Source organism: Lasiosphaeria miniovina (assembly GCF_030549165.1).
Source record: "Lasiosphaeria miniovina strain SMH2392-1A chromosome Unknown B0T26scaffold_5, whole genome shotgun sequence".
Classification (NCBI taxonomy): Eukaryota; Fungi; Ascomycota; class Sordariomycetes; order Sordariales; family Lasiosphaeriaceae; genus Lasiosphaeria; species Lasiosphaeria miniovina.
The window spans coordinates 1,237,392-1,255,028 of record NW_026848224.1 but is presented as its reverse complement, the minus strand read 5'-3'; the positions used below and the strand labels follow the sequence as shown (position 1 = coordinate 1,255,028).

The window sequence follows — 17,637 nt, the reverse complement described above, 5'->3', positions numbered from 1 at the left end:
AAAAACCCCAAGGAAACCGTGATCTGGAGGAAGTTGCGTTGCTTAGCAGGACCCCAAAACAAAAGCTGCAGTCGAGGATGCCTTCCAGTCTTAAGTACCCAAGAAAGAGGTCGAGATCAAAGACCCTGCCCATCTCCAAGTTAACTGGGGACGTTTCACTGCAGCGCTATGCCCTGTCGTGGGCCCAAAACAAGCGCACCCGGGAAGCTTGGCTTGCTTGGCGCCCTCACTGCACCCTGGGAACGACGACGTGATTGCACTGTTGCAGGGCCCTGCAATCGGAGCCGCGCTGGTATTTTTCGACGAGACACAGGGCGGGAGTCAGTAGGCGCTGGGCCTGCCAATCGGGACGCGCAGCCCTCACCGCGGCTGGAAATGGCGTCCAACGGCGCCCTGGCATGCCAGGCCACGTCCCCACTTGGCCCGCTAGTGTTGCATTGCACCGCGCCCAACCAAAATTCCCCGAGCGCCTTGCCTGTCGCACTAGCCGTGTTTCGAGCAAACGACCACAGCTCGATTGGCCCAGAGCCGCATACGCTCTTTCTCGCCTGGGCCCAGCTGTCGCCGGTCGACGGACACAAGCCCTCTCCCAGACAGTGACCAGCCACGGATTGATTGTACGACGGGTGGCTTGCAGCCGTGCATTGGATGAGCTCCTTCACTTCGATTACGGGAGGCAGTGCTGCCCGGTGGCTGTGATTCGGTGGCTGGGATTCTGTAGCTGAGGCGGTTGGCTAGCTAGCTGAGATCAAATGCCATCGAGCCTCAACCTCGCAGCGTTGCGTTGCGCGTGGAGCAGCTCTGGTAAGCGTGCGTTTCATAGCCAAGCATCGCACTTCTTGATCTGCATTCGGCGGCCCATCTCGAGACCTCTACAGACAGACCGGATGTTCTCCTGGCCACTCATTTGCGGTCGCTGGCTGCATTTCAGAATCTCGTAATCTCACCGGCAGGAAGAGGCGGCCACGGCCTGGGCGAGCACACAAGCACTAATCATCTCTTGAGCGCCATCTAGTGTACCTGATTACGACTGGAAGCAATATGAACCGAGCACCTCTTTACAACACTGGCATCTACTCGACTATGTGAACCCGAGTTGTCCTTCTTCACCACGGCTCCAGAGGAGGCGTTGGCAACGAAAAAGGAAGAAAGAATGGTGTGCCAAAAATTCCCTGGCCGGCCGAAGCCAGCCAGGAGCGGTCATGGTTATAGTTTTCAACTAGCAAAAACGTGATCTCAGACGAATCCTCATCAATACACGTAAAACCCATGCACTAGGATGGGGAAAAAAAGGAAAAGGAAGAGGAAAGGAAGGAGAGAAAGATTGGTTTTATATGCAATGTAGTTGGTCCGTGCACGACTGCAAATTTATGAGTGGGGTCATTTGTGGGCCGCGCTCAGAAAGGGGAGCGGCGAGAGAGAGGTCAGCCACGCTTTACAGGGACGCTACAGCTGCTGCAGTACACCACGGCTGCTGCAGTACGGTCGGTGGCCCATGTCTTTTCGCTGTGGCGGTGATGCCTGCAGCCCTCCTCTCTGGGTTGGTTGGGGAGAAGGCCGATCTTAATGACACCCCCATCAAGCCCACTTCACTACGTGTTGGTACATCAAGCCTACTTCACTACATGTTGGAGAAGAGCAGCACCCTTGGAAGTAAGAGAGGCAGATCATAGATGTCCATCGCTTGTATTGAAGATTGTTCGTATTATCGCATTCTATACTGCCTTCGTGATACTCGTAGGCACATAACTCCAAATCAGTAAATAATCCGCTTGACATCGGCTGCAGTCGACACGCCGTTCAATATCAGCACGATTCCTGCAACCGTGTTCCTTCCATTTCACCGGCAGGAAAGAAAATCTCGGCCTTGTGTAATCCTCGGTGCGTCATCTAATGACTAGGTTTATGGTAGGCTGAATCTCCTTGCGAACTTGAAGAGTCTGGTGGACCAACAGCTCAGCAAACAGGCACTCATGCACCAGATGACGGATGACGAAAGACTAGAACGTGTACAAGCCAGTCCCGCTCCCTCGAACGACTTCGCTGACGAGGGTGGTGTCTTCTTTCGCACGCGTAATACCCCAGCTGTTCCCGCTCCCTCAAACGACTGCACTGGGGAGGATGAGGTCTTCTTTCCCCCGCGAAATGATATAGCGGTGGCCACCAAGAAGGAAGAACAAAGCGCCTAGTAGACCCCACTCCGCGAGGTTCCTACTAGAGGATATGAAATCCATGCCAAACTAGTAACACTTGTGATGACACAGGAAATCTTGTTATAAAAACGCAACTGCAGAGGACTGTCATTGGCCTGCGCTCAAGGGCTGGTTTGGTTTGTCCGCCGTGACACCGGAAGGGTGTCGCTTGGCGACTGTGCGATCTCGAATTGCGTGGAAAAAATATCGGGGGCCTCGTTGTTATTTTTTTCCGGTACGGGGAACCCGTCTGAAATTCCAATATGTTGATTCGCCTTCCTAGGAGCGGCGGTGCCAATCCCTGGATGTCGAGGCGAGCAAGCAGGGAAAATGAAGTGTGGAAAACAATTGGAACACGAGGATTCTGTTGCATTAATCATTGATCATAACCAGCACAGTTATAATAAATTTGCTGTGAATTAAAAAGAAGCGCCAACCCAAACGCCACAACAGCAAAACTCCAGATACCCGGAGAGCCCGTCACAGGCCATATGCCCCAAGACCCGACCTCCCAAAATTCCGTCAAGATCCGTCCCAGCCGGAACAAAACCCCAGCCGTTCAATTCCTCCAGCTCTATTTCCTTTCTCACATCATTATATGTGTGTATATGTATGTATGTATGTATGTATGTATGTGTGTATGTATGTGCATGTGTGTGTGTGTGTGTATATGTATGTATGTATTTATGTGTGTGTGTGTGTGTGTGTGTATATCTGTGTATGTATTTGTGTTTGTCCCGACCTGTTGTATAGCTTGTAATCGAGGCTGCTGACTCGCCAAAAATTCTTCTCTCGGTGCGGGGACCACTTGGGCGTGTTCCCACTGGTGCTGGGCGTCGGGTTTCTTCAGATGGTCTGGGCACGTGTCGGGGGAGCGAACTCTGACTCGCGATCTCGCACCCTGGCCGGAAGCCGTTGGCAGCGGCGGGGGCCGATTTAGGGCAGGCCCTTACGTCTCGCATACAGTCCAGCAGACTATGGACACAGTCTGCGAGGCTAGGAACTTGAAGATATACTCGATGAGGCCTTTCACGACACCTCGCCGCGTTGCGTCGTTTTACCGTTGCCAGTCTTCGTATGTGACATTCTTGCTGCTATTTAGATCTAGTAATCGTAGCAATGCCACTTGTAGCAATGCCACTCGAGCAGAATTTTCGTAGAAACACCACAGGCTACGTCGCGATCGACCCAGCCTTGAAACATCACAATTCGTGTCACGAACTCTCTGCCACCGCCGCACAATCTAGACTACGTGACCGTAAAAGACTTTTTCTCTTCGAACCCTAAGTTCTGTTGCATATCACCACAGCCATCTTTGTTTTCGTCTGCCATCCTCCTCCATATCGTCCAGGCCTTATCAGCCCCGCGGTTCTCACCAGGATCGGAGTTCTCGGTCGCAGTAGCCGAGCAAGAAAGCACGCGTGCTCGCCCGCATTAACAGGCTCGTCGAGTTTCGTACGCCTAGATTTGTCCGTGTGTTTTTGGTGGTAGTGCTGCGTAGAAGCATTAGGCATTCGTCTGCTCCTCGGCTGCGATGAGGCAATAGATTGAGGCACTGGCTGCGAACTGCTGCGAATCGCTAATCCAGACGGAAGAACGGCGAGACGCGATTCCTCGAGATCGCCTTCATTTTTAAAGATAGGCTCATACGCAATCCTAATATTCGTTGATATCCTGCTCTTTCTTGTAGCTATTGAGCTCGAATCAAATCGAGCTCGAATCAAACGCAATCGAGTGATTCCAGTTTCCTGCCTCCGCCGTCAAAGCTAGCTATTTGAAATTCACGCTTCATTTAGAGCACACTCCATTTGGGCCTAAAATAGAATGGTCACCCTCACAGACACGCAAAGCGCGTGCCTAGTTGTAATTCTATTGATTCAATCTTGCAATTTCAGTACATGCTCTAGAAGTAGTCAATGGCACGCTCAAGATGATGCCAGCTGCGCAAAAGCCTATCTCCCACCTTTGCCAAAGCCATCTCCACGGAAACCACTCCAGTCCTCCGAGAAATCGCCAAAAACCACCACTCCACAAACCAGAGAGGCCGTGGCGGTCCCAGAATCGTCCGAAAACGCGATACTGGACGCGCCGCAACTCAAAACAACAAGGCCTTCTCTTTTCTTCAAATCTTTCACCAGATAGGTCAGACATAACAGGAGCACAAGGACAAGCAGAAGCAGAGGCACACACACACAAATGCACGCACACCAAGACTAGAATGTGCAAGAAAAGCTTCTTCTCCATGACACTACAAAAGCGGCGTTCACAGCGAAAAAGAAAGAAGAGATGGGTGGGTTATCAAAAATTATAGCCAAACATGCCCCGAAGGTCATGATCTGGCAGCCAGCAACCGCGGAGTGCAATGCAGGCTGACTGCCATGGGGTAGGGGAATCTTGAGCTCCCTGCCCCCAGCTTGGGTAAGTATGAGGGGAAAAAAAAACAAGAAGGAAGAGGCGGGAGGAGGACGACCTATTTATGTAAAAACAGGTGGCCCTTGCACGGCTACAAATTTGGCAGGCTCCGCATCTCCCTCCCCGAGTTGCTCTGGAGGGCCCACAGTGGCTGCCTGGTGTGTTTGTCTTTGGACCTGGGCTGACGTTCTGGCGGGGTGGCTTGGAGACGAGGACACCGGCGCCTAGTCTGCATTCATTCTGCCCCTCCAGCCTTTTCGAGCCTTTCAAGATCTGGCATTCTAGCTATGTTCTTGTTTTTATGTTACTGACAAGCAGATAAACACCTTCTTCACATTCGGCTATTCCCTCACCTCGCCTTCTGGCTTCAGCATTTCTCCTCCAGGGACGAACAGTGGTCTGAGAATGCAAAATCGTGACAAGAACTCACATCCGCTTGAAATATAGACGACTAAAGCGAGCCCCGATCATACTACAAGTTAACTAGCAGAGCCTGCTAATAGGATACCAGCTCACATCTAGCTTTCTGCGGTTGCGATACTGTTTCTGTTGGAATTTGTCAAGCAGAAGGGCCTCGAAGGTTCTAGATAGAGACTTTGCCACCAACTTCGCCACCACAATAGTAGTATAAGAACGGGCTTTCTGGCACTGCCAGAAAGCTAGAGAGAAGAACAGACATCTACAATCCATCACTTGAACCACCAGTTTTCGGCGTGCAGCCACGCCCTGTTGAGTCCAGTACCGGTACCCTGGTGAATCCAACAGTTTCGCTCAATCTCGACCTCTTTCCAGAAAAATTTCTTGCCTCTACGGTTTGCACTGCTTCATCTCTCAATAGAACTTCCATCTTGTCGGTATCACTGAAAAAAGCTAATGCGCCGGATTTGATAGGAGCCCTGTCCAACCATGACATATTCCACATTGCGATGACATTCTTTGAGAAATCAAGGCCCGCCGCAAAAGGATTTGATCTTCTGTACCATAACACTTAGCCCGTCGAGAACGAGCGGCTCGCCAAATCTACTTCATACACATGCCAATCTTCCTGTCAGCGTGGATCTCGAGGACAGCAGAGGCAACAGCGAGAAGGAGAAAACATTACCAGCATCTTTGGCAACCTCAACCTTTTGAGAAACACGACGCGCCTCAAGGGCAGTAGATTTGACAAAGATTAGTAGATTTGGCAAAAGATCAGGCGCAAGTTACGACATGAAATGGAAATATCGACCTCGTATAATTATAGTGAGAGCAGAAGCTGCTTAGAAATCTTGACGAAAGGCGGTGTACACAGATCTGGGCTTGAGGCTCGCTGGGAATGGACATGTTTATTGGCTAAGATGTTGTTGATCTGCTCTTGGGGGAGCACTGGGAAGTTAGGGTAGATCTTGTCGAAAATTCTGGGCGTAATAAGTATAATAACCAAAAGTCTAAGCAGGACCACACATACTAGGACTTGAAAGCAGGGAAGTTCCCGAGTTTCCAAAGAAACACACGAGGCTATTTTGCTCTAAATCTGGATTCATTAGATCAGAAACCCTTGTTTCCGTGCCAGCGCTCTCACTACGCTGCCGCATGAGAGGAACACGTTTCCAGATTAAGACTCGGCCCCTTGCAAGATTAATTCCTTGTTATTCAGCATGCATTATGGCTGACTAAACGAGGCCCGCTCAAGGGCAGTAGCTTAGTGGCCTTTGGAGCAGGTAGGTAACTCCATCGAGGCAAGCCGGAATACAAGCTTGAGGAACAACGCGTTTTATGAACAGACTTTCTTAGACAGGAGGCTGTAGAAAGTGGGGATTTATTTCTCTAGAATTGCTACTTGGTTCCTGAGTAGCTCTATCTCCTTATAGACCGGACTGCTAGGAGCCTCTCTGATCCATTCCCGCTATGCATCTACCTGCTCCTGCCCAGAGATCACGGTAGGTAATGCGTATGCATCCACTTCTGTCGCTTGATCGACAATTTGTATCCGGGAAGAGGCGACGAGACATAGCTGAACCACTAAATACACGAAGACTGGCGTTAGCTAATCTGCCAAAGTACAATGGTAATAGCTAGAAGAAAGTTTGAAACTTGCCAGATTCTGAGGACGCGGGACTAGGTCAGGCTTAATGTCGTAGCGGAGCACAATTTACGCCATGAGCAGCTTGAGGTGGTTGGCGAAGAACCGGCCGGCACTAGATCAAAGAACAGGTTTGAGCACACCAGAACAACGGCCTTGTCACTTTGTTGAGGTGGGACAAAGAGGGCTGTATTCGTAAGTTTCACGTACCAAGCGTTTCTCCCGTGGCTGAAAGCCAGGTACGTCTCGCTCGTGGCGGCGAATTTGTCGCCCGCGGGGATCCCCACCGTCGCCGGAATATCAGTTCTCTTCGCTCCTCCATCTCCCTCAACTTTCAGGTTCTTCTCGGGGCTGACGCAGCGGTCCATCTTGCTGAACTGCTTCCAGTCGTAGCGGGCCAGCAGCGGCGCGAGGAGGCGGCGCAGCGGCTTGGGCGTGAGCTGGGCCAGCAGCGCTTCGACCAGGATGATCTTGGCGAAGCGCGCCAAGCTGCCGAGGTAGGCGGGGCAGCGGCACAGCGGCAGCCCGACGTAGACGCGGCTGACGACGCGGCTTATCAGCGCCAGGCACACGTCGAGCAGCTCGACCTCCTTCCAGTTCCGCGTGTCCTTCCTAAAGAGGTCGCCTAGGGTTGCCTGGATCTCGTCGACCACGCCGTTGGACTTTTTTTTGAGCACTCTGGTGATATCCCTGATGGCGACATGGATCCACTCGCTGTCTTCAGCGGCGAAACAGTTGAGAAAGGTATGCTTAGCGGCTAGGAACTCGTTGTTGCTCTCGCGCTGGCTCAGCACGCTGGGTGGCTGTCTCAGCAGCCAGGGGAGACTGGTGTGCGGGTGGATGACTTGGTGGCCAGTGAAGATGTTCGGGAGGATGTAGGGGCGCCCCTTTCTCGAAAACTGGAGCTGAGTTGTTAAAGAGCGCGGTTACACGAAAAATGGGTGTGCATCTTACGTCTTGATGACCGGCCTAGAGGAGAGTGTCAAGGCTCAGGACAGACCACAGGGTGGCACGGCCGCGTGAAAAGAACGAGCCATCCGAGCCGGCGAAGGCAAGACTCTTCGGGAGACCTTGGTACGAGAAGAGGCGGTACTCCACGTAGTAGACACCACCGAGCCCAAAAGCCAGGGCAAGCAGCCAGGGCGGAAGAAACAGTGACAGCCATGCTGTGTGCGAGGGTGACGTCTTTTGCGCGATGCAGGTAGCACGAAGGTGTAACTAGCTTGTCTGTGAACGGAGTAATGACTTGAGTTTGTGCTAGGAGACGGTGGTGGATGGAACGGGAGATTTTTATCAGCGAAGGGAGTACAGCCCTAATGATTAAATTATGTGTGGGACAGCAACCCTTGGGTGCCCGGAATTTCAGATGGCTGTGTCTGATGCAAACTGATAAAAAGGGATTTTGGGTGGAAAGACCAGGCAACGAGTGAAAGAAAATCAAAGCACTGACGGAATCGGCGCTAAGCCTCTCTATCTGCCCAGTTCTATCAGTGTTCGGGGCTATCGTAGGTATCTTACCGTCTGAGTCGTCAGGGAAGACTTGCTTTGCGGAACAGGTTTTTCTAGCGTGACTCTGATAAGGAAAATTGGGCATACCTATGCGCCGGCTTTTGGATGGTACGGCGGGGTGTCGGGATCTGGCGCCGTACAAGAAGGCGATACACGATCCTGGGTTTGCACACTGTTACAGGTTTCACACGGCGGTCACTGAGAGCCTGTTAATTTTGAGCAGCAAAGCTGTCAGTGCCGAGCCTCTGTCTAACGTGGGTATTGTAACCGGTGGAACAAAACCATACCGCGTCCCCTCCATCCTGGATCCTCCTCGCTGGATTTTCGTTCATCGCACATCCTGGCTTTGAATTCCTTAGCCACAATATGCAGCAACCATCGAAAGATGGATGATTACCTAGTTAAACATTTAGTATTGGTGTGTGGTCGGGACCTAAATGGACGCTGTGCATGCAGATGCCGACACGCGGCTGGAAACTGAAAGATACAGTGATTAGGTAGGTACCTTATGTAGATGAATGCAGTTCCGTCTCTCGCAGCAAGAATGCCGTCGGGTTGCACCAAACGCCCCACCACACAGTGGCCGTGCATTGCTTTGGCTCAAATGGAAGCCAGGACGGTCGCTGTTGCCTTCAACTGCAGATTTTGCAGGCCACACATGCCGTCCAGCTCAACGCGGACCAACCGACCATCTGATCCCTAGTGTGCTACTTCCTTTTTCTAAAGGTACCTCAGGACCTTGCCTTGTTTTCCAGGCTGGGCTGGTCTTTGCTCCTACGCAAGTGCTAGTCCTTCGCCGACAACAGATCGTTCTTCCCCCAGAAACCTGGACGACGCACCCGGAGTCTCCGCTGAACTAGTCACCCACCAAATCTGGGAGGTAGGTAATCACGTCGCTGCCCTTTATCAATTAGGTCCCACTCCAAAGACCACGCGAGGAAGTCACGCTCTGACACTGAACGGAGACGCAGACTGTTCAAGCTGCCCGAGCTGCAAGATTCGACCTGCGAGTTACGACTATGGCCGCGCAGGTATCCATAACACCGCTTCCCCCACCGGAACGCCATCTTGTTCACCGTGTCTTCGCTGAACAAGTCATTGATTGGCCCAATGCACCGGCAATCGTGTCGCACCATGACTATTTCACGCACGAACAGCTCGACAAGCTCTGTTACATCATTTCACGTGGCTACCTAGGCCGAAACAGCTTCGACGCCTACGTTCCGTCCCGCGTGTTGCCCGCCGGACCTCGAGCATTCTACACGCCATCGCCATCTGCTGGGAACAGGTCGAGACAACGTTGGAGAAAATGCCAGCGATACGAGCAAGCCTTGAAAAGGTCCTACCCGCGCCCATAGTTCCGCCCCTCTATGTCCCCGTCACCTTTATTCCCTTGATGGCATCGCACAAGACGGACCGCCAGGCATTGCGAAGCCTTATCGAGGGCTTGGACACTAGCCAGATGCACAAATTTAGAGATGCGACACACCAGGAATGGGACGGGACCGCCGTCGGGCCATGAGACCGCCTTGCGCAAGGCGACCTGGCCCTGGGGTGCGCTGCTGCGCGTCCTCGGCGTCCTGGCAACCGTGGCCATTGTCCGATTCCTGCACCGCGGATACCAAGTCAGGACAAAGATGCGGCGTCTGCAGGCGCAGGGCATCCCCACGCTGCCACACTCGCTGCTGTCCGGCCACATCCCACTGCTGCTGCGGTTCCGCAGTCTGCACCCAGCCGACGCACACTTCAACACCCTGACGACCTGGCTCGCCACCAACTGCACTCACTGGCTGCCAAAGTGCCCTAACGGACCCCGGCCCGCGCTGTACCTCGACTTCTGGCCCATCTTTCCCGATCCCATGCTTCTCGTCTTCGACCACGCTCTCGCCTCCCAGTTCACCCAGGCTCATGCTGTTCCCGCAGGGAGGGGAGAGTGGCTATGGTAGCGGATACCCGACTGAGGGCACGGCTGTGCATGATGTTGCGGCTGTTATACAGAGAGATCCCAGGGTGTGGTAGGTGCTGGTGTTTACTTGGCCCCTTTTTCTTCCGCCTGCGTGTGGAGGGTTTCTTTGGAAGCAGTCCTATATACAACCCCTACCTTCTCCTCTGTGCGTGGAGGGTTTCTCAGGGGAGATTCCTACGCACACGCACCCCTATTTAACTCACCCGACGCAAACTAACACCCCAATAAGCCCCGCACAACTGCGTCGGCATAGAGCTGGCACTAGTCGAGATCAGGCTGGTGGCCGCGCTCTTGTGCCGCGAATTCGACGTGGCCGAGGCGTAGGACAAGTAGGATGCGCGACAGGAGATCTCCGAGGCGCCGGTGGAGAAGCAGACAGTGCACGGCCAGCGTCTGTACGGCTGCGGCCATACTGTCATGCGTCTCTCACAGAGGACGGGCAATCCTCGGTCTCTGGTGGAAAGGTTTTTCTTTCAATGATGGTGCCTACAAGCTTCATGAATTCGGGCGCTAGGGCAACTCTAATCGAATCCGCGACAGGCGTGATAGTGTATGTCGCGCGAGGGACGAACGGGACTCCGCAGACAGCAACGGGGATGTTATTGATGGTCTGCGCAAGCCCAACCCACACACCTTCAGCGGTAGCAGGGGGCTTAATTTCCGTGCACCGTATTTCAAAGCTTCCCTCTTGGGCCTCCATTGTGCGATGCTTTAGCTTGCGGCCGTTCAGCTCGGAGATTTCTGCGTCGAGGCAAGAGCCATTCCTCATATCGCTGCCGAGCTTGACCGGCACATCCATCTCAGATCGAACATAAGAGACGTAGAGTTTCTTCCCCGGCAGCACATAGAAGTGTCCCGGGCCAACTGCAACCCATTCCGATTGAACCCGGCCGATAAAGGCGTGGAATGTTCTGGCGCAGTTGAACTCTTAACGTGCGTTGAACGGGACCCCGTCGGTAACGTAGCAGACGAACCGACGGACGGTGCTTGCTTGGCCCCCAGCACCAGTAATCTTCGCAGCTTCCGGAAAGACGCAGTACCGCCTGTCTTCTGCGCCGTCGCGCCAGTTATTAGAAATCTCGACCGCGTAAGTCGAGCTGGACATGATGCGAGTCAAAATGGCAGCGGGGAAATCCAGCGCCGACAAGAAAGTTCGAGTAGCATGAAGGGGGTTGGAGACGGAGCAAGGATTGTGGGAACGGAACAAGGATCGTGGGAACGGAAGCACCTTCCTAGGTTATTAGGAGTGCAAGGAATGTTGGGCCGGTGAAGTTGGTGACCTTGACTCGGCCAGCTGGCGACGAAGTAGCACTCTTTCCCTCCCCGACCATCGGTCTCCGCGCGAAGCGCTGCTTGCCTCGTCAGTGCCCAGCGAAGGCTCTGAACGCCTCAGCAACTGATTTGACACCCAACCGTGAACACTTGGGGGTTTCATGCCAATCATGTCCCCATACATCCTTCAAGACACATCCAACCAGGAGGAAATCCCTACCTCCAACTGCCACTTGGGCCTTCTGTCGGGTCTTAGGGCGCAACGGGGGGGTTGCTTGGCACGCAGAACATCAACACATCGACAAATTTCACCATAGTGTGAGCCCTTTGCTGTACGGGATTGGCCCAAAAAATGATATCACTGGATAGTGCGCACCCACATCTTCTGCAATCTAAACGTTGCAACTCCGCGGCGATTGAAGCCCAAAGACCTCCCCACGGTCGGGCGGAACGAAACAGGACGACCAAGAAGCTTCAGTTGGAGACAGGACAAGACCCGAGGATCTCAAGGATATAACCCACAGAGCCAAATGTAAATTCATCGCACTGGCTTCCCGTCCTTTCAGACCTTCAACCTCCTCCCCACAGCGCACTCAACAGTCTCAACCCTATAGGGTATCCTCCCTGTCACCACCACCGCTCACCACCCACCACCGCTCACCACCCACCACCGCTCTCGCGCCCGTTTCATCAAGCACACAATGCCCCCTCGGGCCGCCTTGGGTCCTTGAGCAGACAGGACTCGTGATTGCTTCCACGCATGATATGCTAACAGCCCTCAAAAGCATTCCACCTTGAATGAACCATTGTTCGCCTCGACCACATCAGCCCTGCTTTGCATCCCAGCAAAGTCGACGCTAGCATATGTGTTCCTCGCAAACGGGCCCCGGTGCACCCAGCCAGGCCTCTCCCGCGGCTCCGACAGCGCGCTGACAATGATCTTGTGGCTGGGCGTGATCAGGGCCGCCAGGCCCGACACCAGCTCCACGGCAGCCACGGGCGAGACCCTGCCGTCCGGCGACAGCATGTCCTTGCGCGCGACGCCCACGACGAACCTGTTCGGGGATGGAAACCCCGTGACGGTCGCCATCGTGAACGTATCCCGCGGCGTCGACGCCATGTTGCTGCCCGACATGTCGCGCCTGTCTTCGACGAGGAACCGCGTGCCCTGGTTCAGCTCGTCGCCGAGCACTACGGGCTGTGCCCGCCTGATGGACACCGAGGCGCCGCGCGCTTCTCGATGTCCGAGCTCACCGTGTTGCTGGTGCCGACGAAGCCATGGATTTCGGGCGAGTACTCAAACGTGGTTTCGTCTCCGGGCTGTAGCTCGTCGGTCTTGTGCCAGAGGATGGAGCTCGCGCGTTGGAAGCCCCCGCTGGTGACTTTGGTAGGGCCCGTGTAGATGCCGTACGTCTTGGGGCTGTTGGAGTCGTTGACGATGCGGATCTCGTGGGTGGTGTTGTTCATTTTCGAGGGGGGTGGTGAGCGGTGGTGGGTGGTGATTGCCTTGAGTTCTCTTCATGTTCATAATTCAGAGTACCGCCAATTTGTCAGAGTCTAGCACTTTGAGCCAAATTGTTGCAACGGTTGTTAATTGCGTTATCTGTCTTTAAAACTACTGTATCCACTCGTTCAACGGATACTCAACTAATGCACGTTTGCAACCTTTCATTCGCCAGATTCTGTGAGGATCAAACCAGGTGAAGTTCGCGTATCGGCAGCACAAGCGGCGGATCAGGCAATTAATGTCACGGTTAATAGGACTTAAAGGTCAATGCCAATAAGATACCGTATTGATTTGGTGTTAAACTAAGCTAGAGAAGAAAAAGAAAGAAGGACCGCAGGAGCTGCGATCAGTGGAAAAAGGTTTATGGGCGAAGTTTGCACGTGACCCACACGCTAACCTAATTAGGCTTTTTCCACGAAAGAAGATTTGCGGGCGAAGTTTAAACGTCACCCACAAACTTAGCCTAATTGGGCTTTTGGAAGATGACGGCCAGCGACAATGAATTCACAATGCGCTGTGCCGTGACAATTAACTGCAGCATCTCCCTGATGTCGTGCATTGGTTGAATATCCATTGAACGAGTGGATACGGTATGGAATCTCTGGCTCCTGGCAGGCCCTGGGGAGACGATGCCAAGAAAATACTGTGCCTTGCAAACGCCAGTACACACTCCAATCTCCTTTTTCGCGCTAGAGAGGCCACATCCGCACACAACGATGTGAAAACCGACGATGTGAAAACCGATTAAGCATTTCGTTATTTTTGGCCGCTCTCTACCTCAAAAATCGTCGTACGTTGTCGTAAAGTAATATAAAAGAATGCCCTTAATCCGGCGTGTCCTGTTATAGCCGGATAGTGGCGATGTAACTTCCTATGCCGGGTAGTTATAGCTTACGTGCTGGGCACCGGATTCAAGGTATTCTTTTGTATTACTTTATGATTACGTACGATAGCCTTTGAGGTAGAGAGCGGCCAAAAACCATAATATGTTAGATTATTTAGATGCTATTTTGTGTCTTGAATGCGAATCTGGCCCCCTTAGCGCGAAAACAAGAATGTGTTGCTATCCACAGACGAAACTCAAGCGACATTTTGGTTAGCACGTTTGGCCACCTTTTGGGACCCTTCCCTCCCGGCTCAACCTCGGCTCAGCCTAGCATCAGTCTTCATCAGCCTGGCTCAGCTTTATGCTCACCCTTTGGCTGAGCAGCCCTCGATTCCCTCCTGGTCCCAATTCTGGGACGCTCCGCACTCCGGTTACTCCTTGACGACTTCTCTCTGTACCTCATCAATCATGGAACCTTTAACCGAGAGGCCGCCTTGGGACCTCCTTCTAGGACAAGGTCCCAAATCTTGTCCCCTTAGGCATAGATCCCAGGTTCGGCCCTCAGGAAACGGGTTCCGAACCCAAGCCCTAATAGAAGCCATATATGGAGTAATGTGTCTTGTCCTAGGTTCTAACAGTCCCCGGCTCTGACGCGCGTCCTTTTCCTTTGCCTTGGGGAGCCTTTGTATATATAATCTCTTCGCTCTCCATTCTCCAGAACCCCCTACCTGGTATTCAGACTCAGAATCAAGCTCATCGCCTTTCAAACTTCCCCATCCTCAGATCCTCTGCCTGGTATTCAGACTCAGAATCAAACTCGGTGCTTCCCAAACTTTCCCATCCTTCAGATTCTCTACCTAGTATTCAGACTCACAATCAAATTCATTGTCTCTGAAACTTCTCATCTCCTTTCCTCCTTATTTTCATCGACTCGCCCAAAATGGGAAGGGGCGAGAGCGCCGCCGAGTCTATGCGTATCGGCTTTGCAAGAAGCTCTAAGAAAGATAGCAATATTGTAAACGATGAGGTCATTTTTAAGAAGCTCCAGCCTACGGTAGAACGAAACTATGCGAAGATGATGGACCAATGGTTTGAGTACATCTACGCCCTTCGTCTCCCAGAGCCGTTTGCTAATAGTAGTGGGCAGGTACCAAAAACAGAAGCAAGGGGCCTCACCATATGAAATAAAGGCCCTGAAAGACTTTATAAGGGACGTGGCCTATGGAATGGATGGTATGGATAGTATCGATATTGTGAGGGCCTGGTCCTCCAGGCCTCCCAGACGCTCTGACTAATCAGACGCCAGTTGGGTGGATCCACCCGACCAGCCAGAGCCCCACCTTGAGACGTCCTGGAAGAATCTCGCGAGGGGAGGCTTTTGAGCTTCTTTTCCCTTTTCCCTTTAGTTTAGAATCTTCGTCTATAGCGCCCAATAGAGGAGTTCCGCCCTCATTCCAAGCCGGCCGTGACAGATATCCCTTATTCGGAGACTTTACGAAAGACCTGGAATAACTTCACAGCTGCTTTTCAGCGTGCTAACTCAGATCATCCAATAGATATTATACGATCGACGACCTCTTAGGCATCGTGCCAAAGGAAGATGAAATGATAGTGATAGAATAGAAGGACGAAGTTCTCGAGGCTCCACTTTTTAAGAGCCAATCGAAGGATAGCATTAGCATCGAGACCGCTAATGCCTTCGGTAACCGCCAACAACTGCTGGGTCTACGAGCAGGATATGCGGTCCCTCCAAGATAATATAATATCCGAGCTGAGGGCCTCTATCTAATGAGTACGTATATATTACTTTCTGAAATGCCTCTTCCTCGCTGACTTGCTTTGTATTAAAGACCTCTTTGAGTCCGAAGCTACGCGGATGGTGTATGCTGGTTATACGGATCCGAACATACTTTCCAGGCATTATATGTCTCGAAACGGCGCAGACGGCCAGGCGGCCTACCACGACCAGAAACGGCGGGCCCTTATTCTCGATCTATTCCGTGGATTGATAATACATCGAAATCCGAATCTGTTGTAGTGCCCACCTACAAAGACGCGATTCGAATTCGATAACAAGCCGGAGTTGATCGAGATTAATAAGAAACTCGCTATACGACGGGGCATAACTGGCACGGAATGGTTACTCGAGCGAAAGAATCTCTATAACGAAAGGAGAAAACTACTCAATAGCGAGCTCCGAGAGTGGCAAAAGAGTTAACTAATTAAGTATAATGACCTTCCGGGATACTATCGGGCTATATTCGACCGAGTCAGTTTTATGATATCAGAAAGACGCCGTCTTGCCGAAAACCTTTTCGATATCGATACGATGCGGAGCTCTGTGGGTCTCGAGGTACTACGCGACATAATTTCACTTTATTAATAGAGCTCCGTCGTGAGATATCGACTTGGGTTGGAGCTAGATAAGTGCTATTGTAAGAAAGACGACAATAGCTCGGTTTCCGGCTTTGGCGAGGGTGGCGACGGCTCTTCCTATAATTGGCGACATATATACGCATACTATAAGGAGGCCCTTGAAAGCTTTTATAGTCTTGCGGAGCTATGCTTTCTGTATAACGAGTGGGTCTATGGGACTGACGCCTGGGAAGGCTAATGCCAATAACATTTGAATTATCTAGATAACCTTCCGATCTGGTGCGACCCGATAATCTATGGTGGGGTTCTTGCTACGGCGGGATATTGCCCATTCTGTCTCGAGGACAAATGCCAGTCGGCAGCGATGCGAATATATTAGTTCAAAAATCGTTGGACCTGGCTAGACCATATTCAAGGATATATCGGAAAGCTGAAGGACGGAGGCACGCCTGTACGCTATCCGCGTTAATATACCCACTGTCCTGGCAACTTTGACTTAGTCCTGGAGTTATAGTTTCACCTGCAGGACGCCTTCGGTAGAGCGTATGGACGAGTCTACAAGGTCGGCGGGCTGATCGGCGGGATCGGCGGGCTCGACGGCAGGAATATCAGCAGGCAGTGTGCGCGGGGCAGCCACTGGTCAACTGATGCCAGAGGCGCAGCCACATCAGGAACCAGAGGGGCTGGCGAGTCGTGAAGCGGCGCGGCTGGTTCGTCCCCGGCGGCATCGACAGCTGGAACTTCGACCCCAACAGTATCGGCGTCGTTAACGACTGGAACTGCGGCCTCCGGTAGTTCAACGTTCGGGACTTCAATTCTAGCAACGTTGACATCCGGAGCATTGGCGTCTGGGACGTCAACTCCAGCAGCGTTGGAGTTTGTGACACTGCGCAACGGTAGTCGAAGTGGTGGTCAGCAGCCTCTGAAAAGTGCTTGGCCTGATTTCCTCGGCCCTGGTCTGTGAAACTGCGGGCTACGGTGCGCGACAAGCGGTTTTGGCCTCATCGCTTCGTGGGGTCGTTACGGAGCCGACGCGACGCACGCATCTACACGTCAGGACCGATACCCGGAACCCCGCCACAGCCTGAAAGTCGGTGTGGCTGCCTGGTGGTACTGATCAACCCGCGAGAATCCACTCGCCACCGAAAACAATCACAGTAACCTTCCCTATCAACTACCATATCTTTTCGCATTCGAGCCCCCATTCGTCACCGCGTGCAGCGCTCTATCCCCTACCTCAGTTGGGACATGATGGCCTCATTAGGTAAAGCCCTCGCCGAGCCTCTACGGTCTGCTGATGTCGCGTGATGACGCAGCGAGCTTCCGTTTTGCAACGCCGCCAGGTGACAGCACCCCGACCTTCCCATCGTTCGCCACAAGTAAGCTTGCCTTCTCTCACTTCCTTCAGAACTCAATACCGACTACGGTCACAGACAGGATGCCCCCGTCACCCGCAGATGTGGAATACGCCGTCGACAGCATCGCGGCCGCGGTCGGTACGTTCCCTACCGGCCT

The 17,637-nt window shown here is 52.7% G+C and overlaps 7 protein-coding genes across 7 annotated transcripts; 2 read left to right on the top strand and 5 right to left on the bottom strand.

The window, feature by feature from the left end:
* Nucleotides 1-7,013: 7,013 nt before the first annotated feature.
* Nucleotides 7,014-7,511, bottom strand: B0T26DRAFT_597122 (uncharacterized protein; the record flags this gene model as incomplete). Its single annotated transcript, XM_060435636.1, has 1 exon — nt 7,014-7,511. A coding segment is annotated over one exon (498 nt), but the record flags the coding sequence as incomplete, so codon positions are not given.
* B0T26DRAFT_715079 (uncharacterized protein) lies at nt 7,272-8,519 on the bottom strand. The gene has a single exon (XM_060442226.1). The coding sequence runs from the start codon at nt 8,258-8,260 to the stop codon at nt 7,649-7,651; it is 612 nt and encodes a 203-aa protein (XP_060294049.1). The 5' UTR covers nt 8,261-8,519; the 3' UTR covers nt 7,272-7,648.
* Nucleotides 8,520-9,653: 1,134 nt separating this feature from the next.
* On the top strand, nt 9,654-10,121 carry B0T26DRAFT_752926 (uncharacterized protein; the record flags this gene model as incomplete). Its single annotated transcript, XM_060445601.1, has 1 exon — nt 9,654-10,121. One exon carries the CDS (start codon nt 9,654-9,656, stop codon nt 10,119-10,121), a length of 468 nt encoding a protein of 155 aa, XP_060294048.1.
* A 281-nt stretch (nt 10,122-10,402) lies between these two features.
* Nucleotides 10,403-11,246, bottom strand: B0T26DRAFT_752925 (uncharacterized protein; the record flags this gene model as incomplete). The annotated part of the gene is made up of 3 exons (XM_060445600.1): nt 10,403-10,534; nt 10,632-11,052; nt 11,116-11,246. 3 exons carry the CDS (start codon nt 11,244-11,246, stop codon nt 10,403-10,405), a joined length of 684 nt encoding a protein of 227 aa, XP_060294047.1.
* A 945-nt stretch (nt 11,247-12,191) lies between these two features.
* Nucleotides 12,192-12,880, bottom strand: B0T26DRAFT_677149 (uncharacterized protein; the record flags this gene model as incomplete). The annotated part of the gene is made up of 2 exons (XM_060440064.1): nt 12,192-12,611; nt 12,668-12,880. 2 exons carry the CDS (start codon nt 12,878-12,880, stop codon nt 12,192-12,194), a joined length of 633 nt encoding a protein of 210 aa, XP_060294046.1.
* A 2,290-nt stretch (nt 12,881-15,170) lies between these two features.
* On the top strand, nt 15,171-16,262 carry B0T26DRAFT_715076 (uncharacterized protein). The gene is made up of 2 exons (XM_060442225.1): nt 15,171-15,538; nt 15,597-16,262. The coding sequence occupies exons 1-2, from the start codon at nt 15,535-15,537 to the stop codon at nt 15,782-15,784; spliced, it is 192 nt and encodes a 63-aa protein (XP_060294045.1). The 5' UTR covers nt 15,171-15,534; the 3' UTR covers nt 15,785-16,262.
* A 415-nt stretch (nt 16,263-16,677) lies between these two features.
* Nucleotides 16,678-17,372, bottom strand: B0T26DRAFT_752923 (uncharacterized protein; the record flags this gene model as incomplete). The annotated part of the gene is made up of 2 exons (XM_060445599.1): nt 16,678-17,008; nt 17,359-17,372. 2 exons carry the CDS (start codon nt 17,370-17,372, stop codon nt 16,678-16,680), a joined length of 345 nt encoding a protein of 114 aa, XP_060294044.1.
* Between the last annotated feature and the right edge of the window lie 265 nt (nt 17,373-17,637).

Coding starts and splice junctions, on each gene's coding strand:
- B0T26DRAFT_715079 (XM_060442226.1), bottom strand. CDS start 8,260: ATGCCCAATTTTCCTTATCAGAGTCACGCTAGAAAAACCTGTTCCGCA.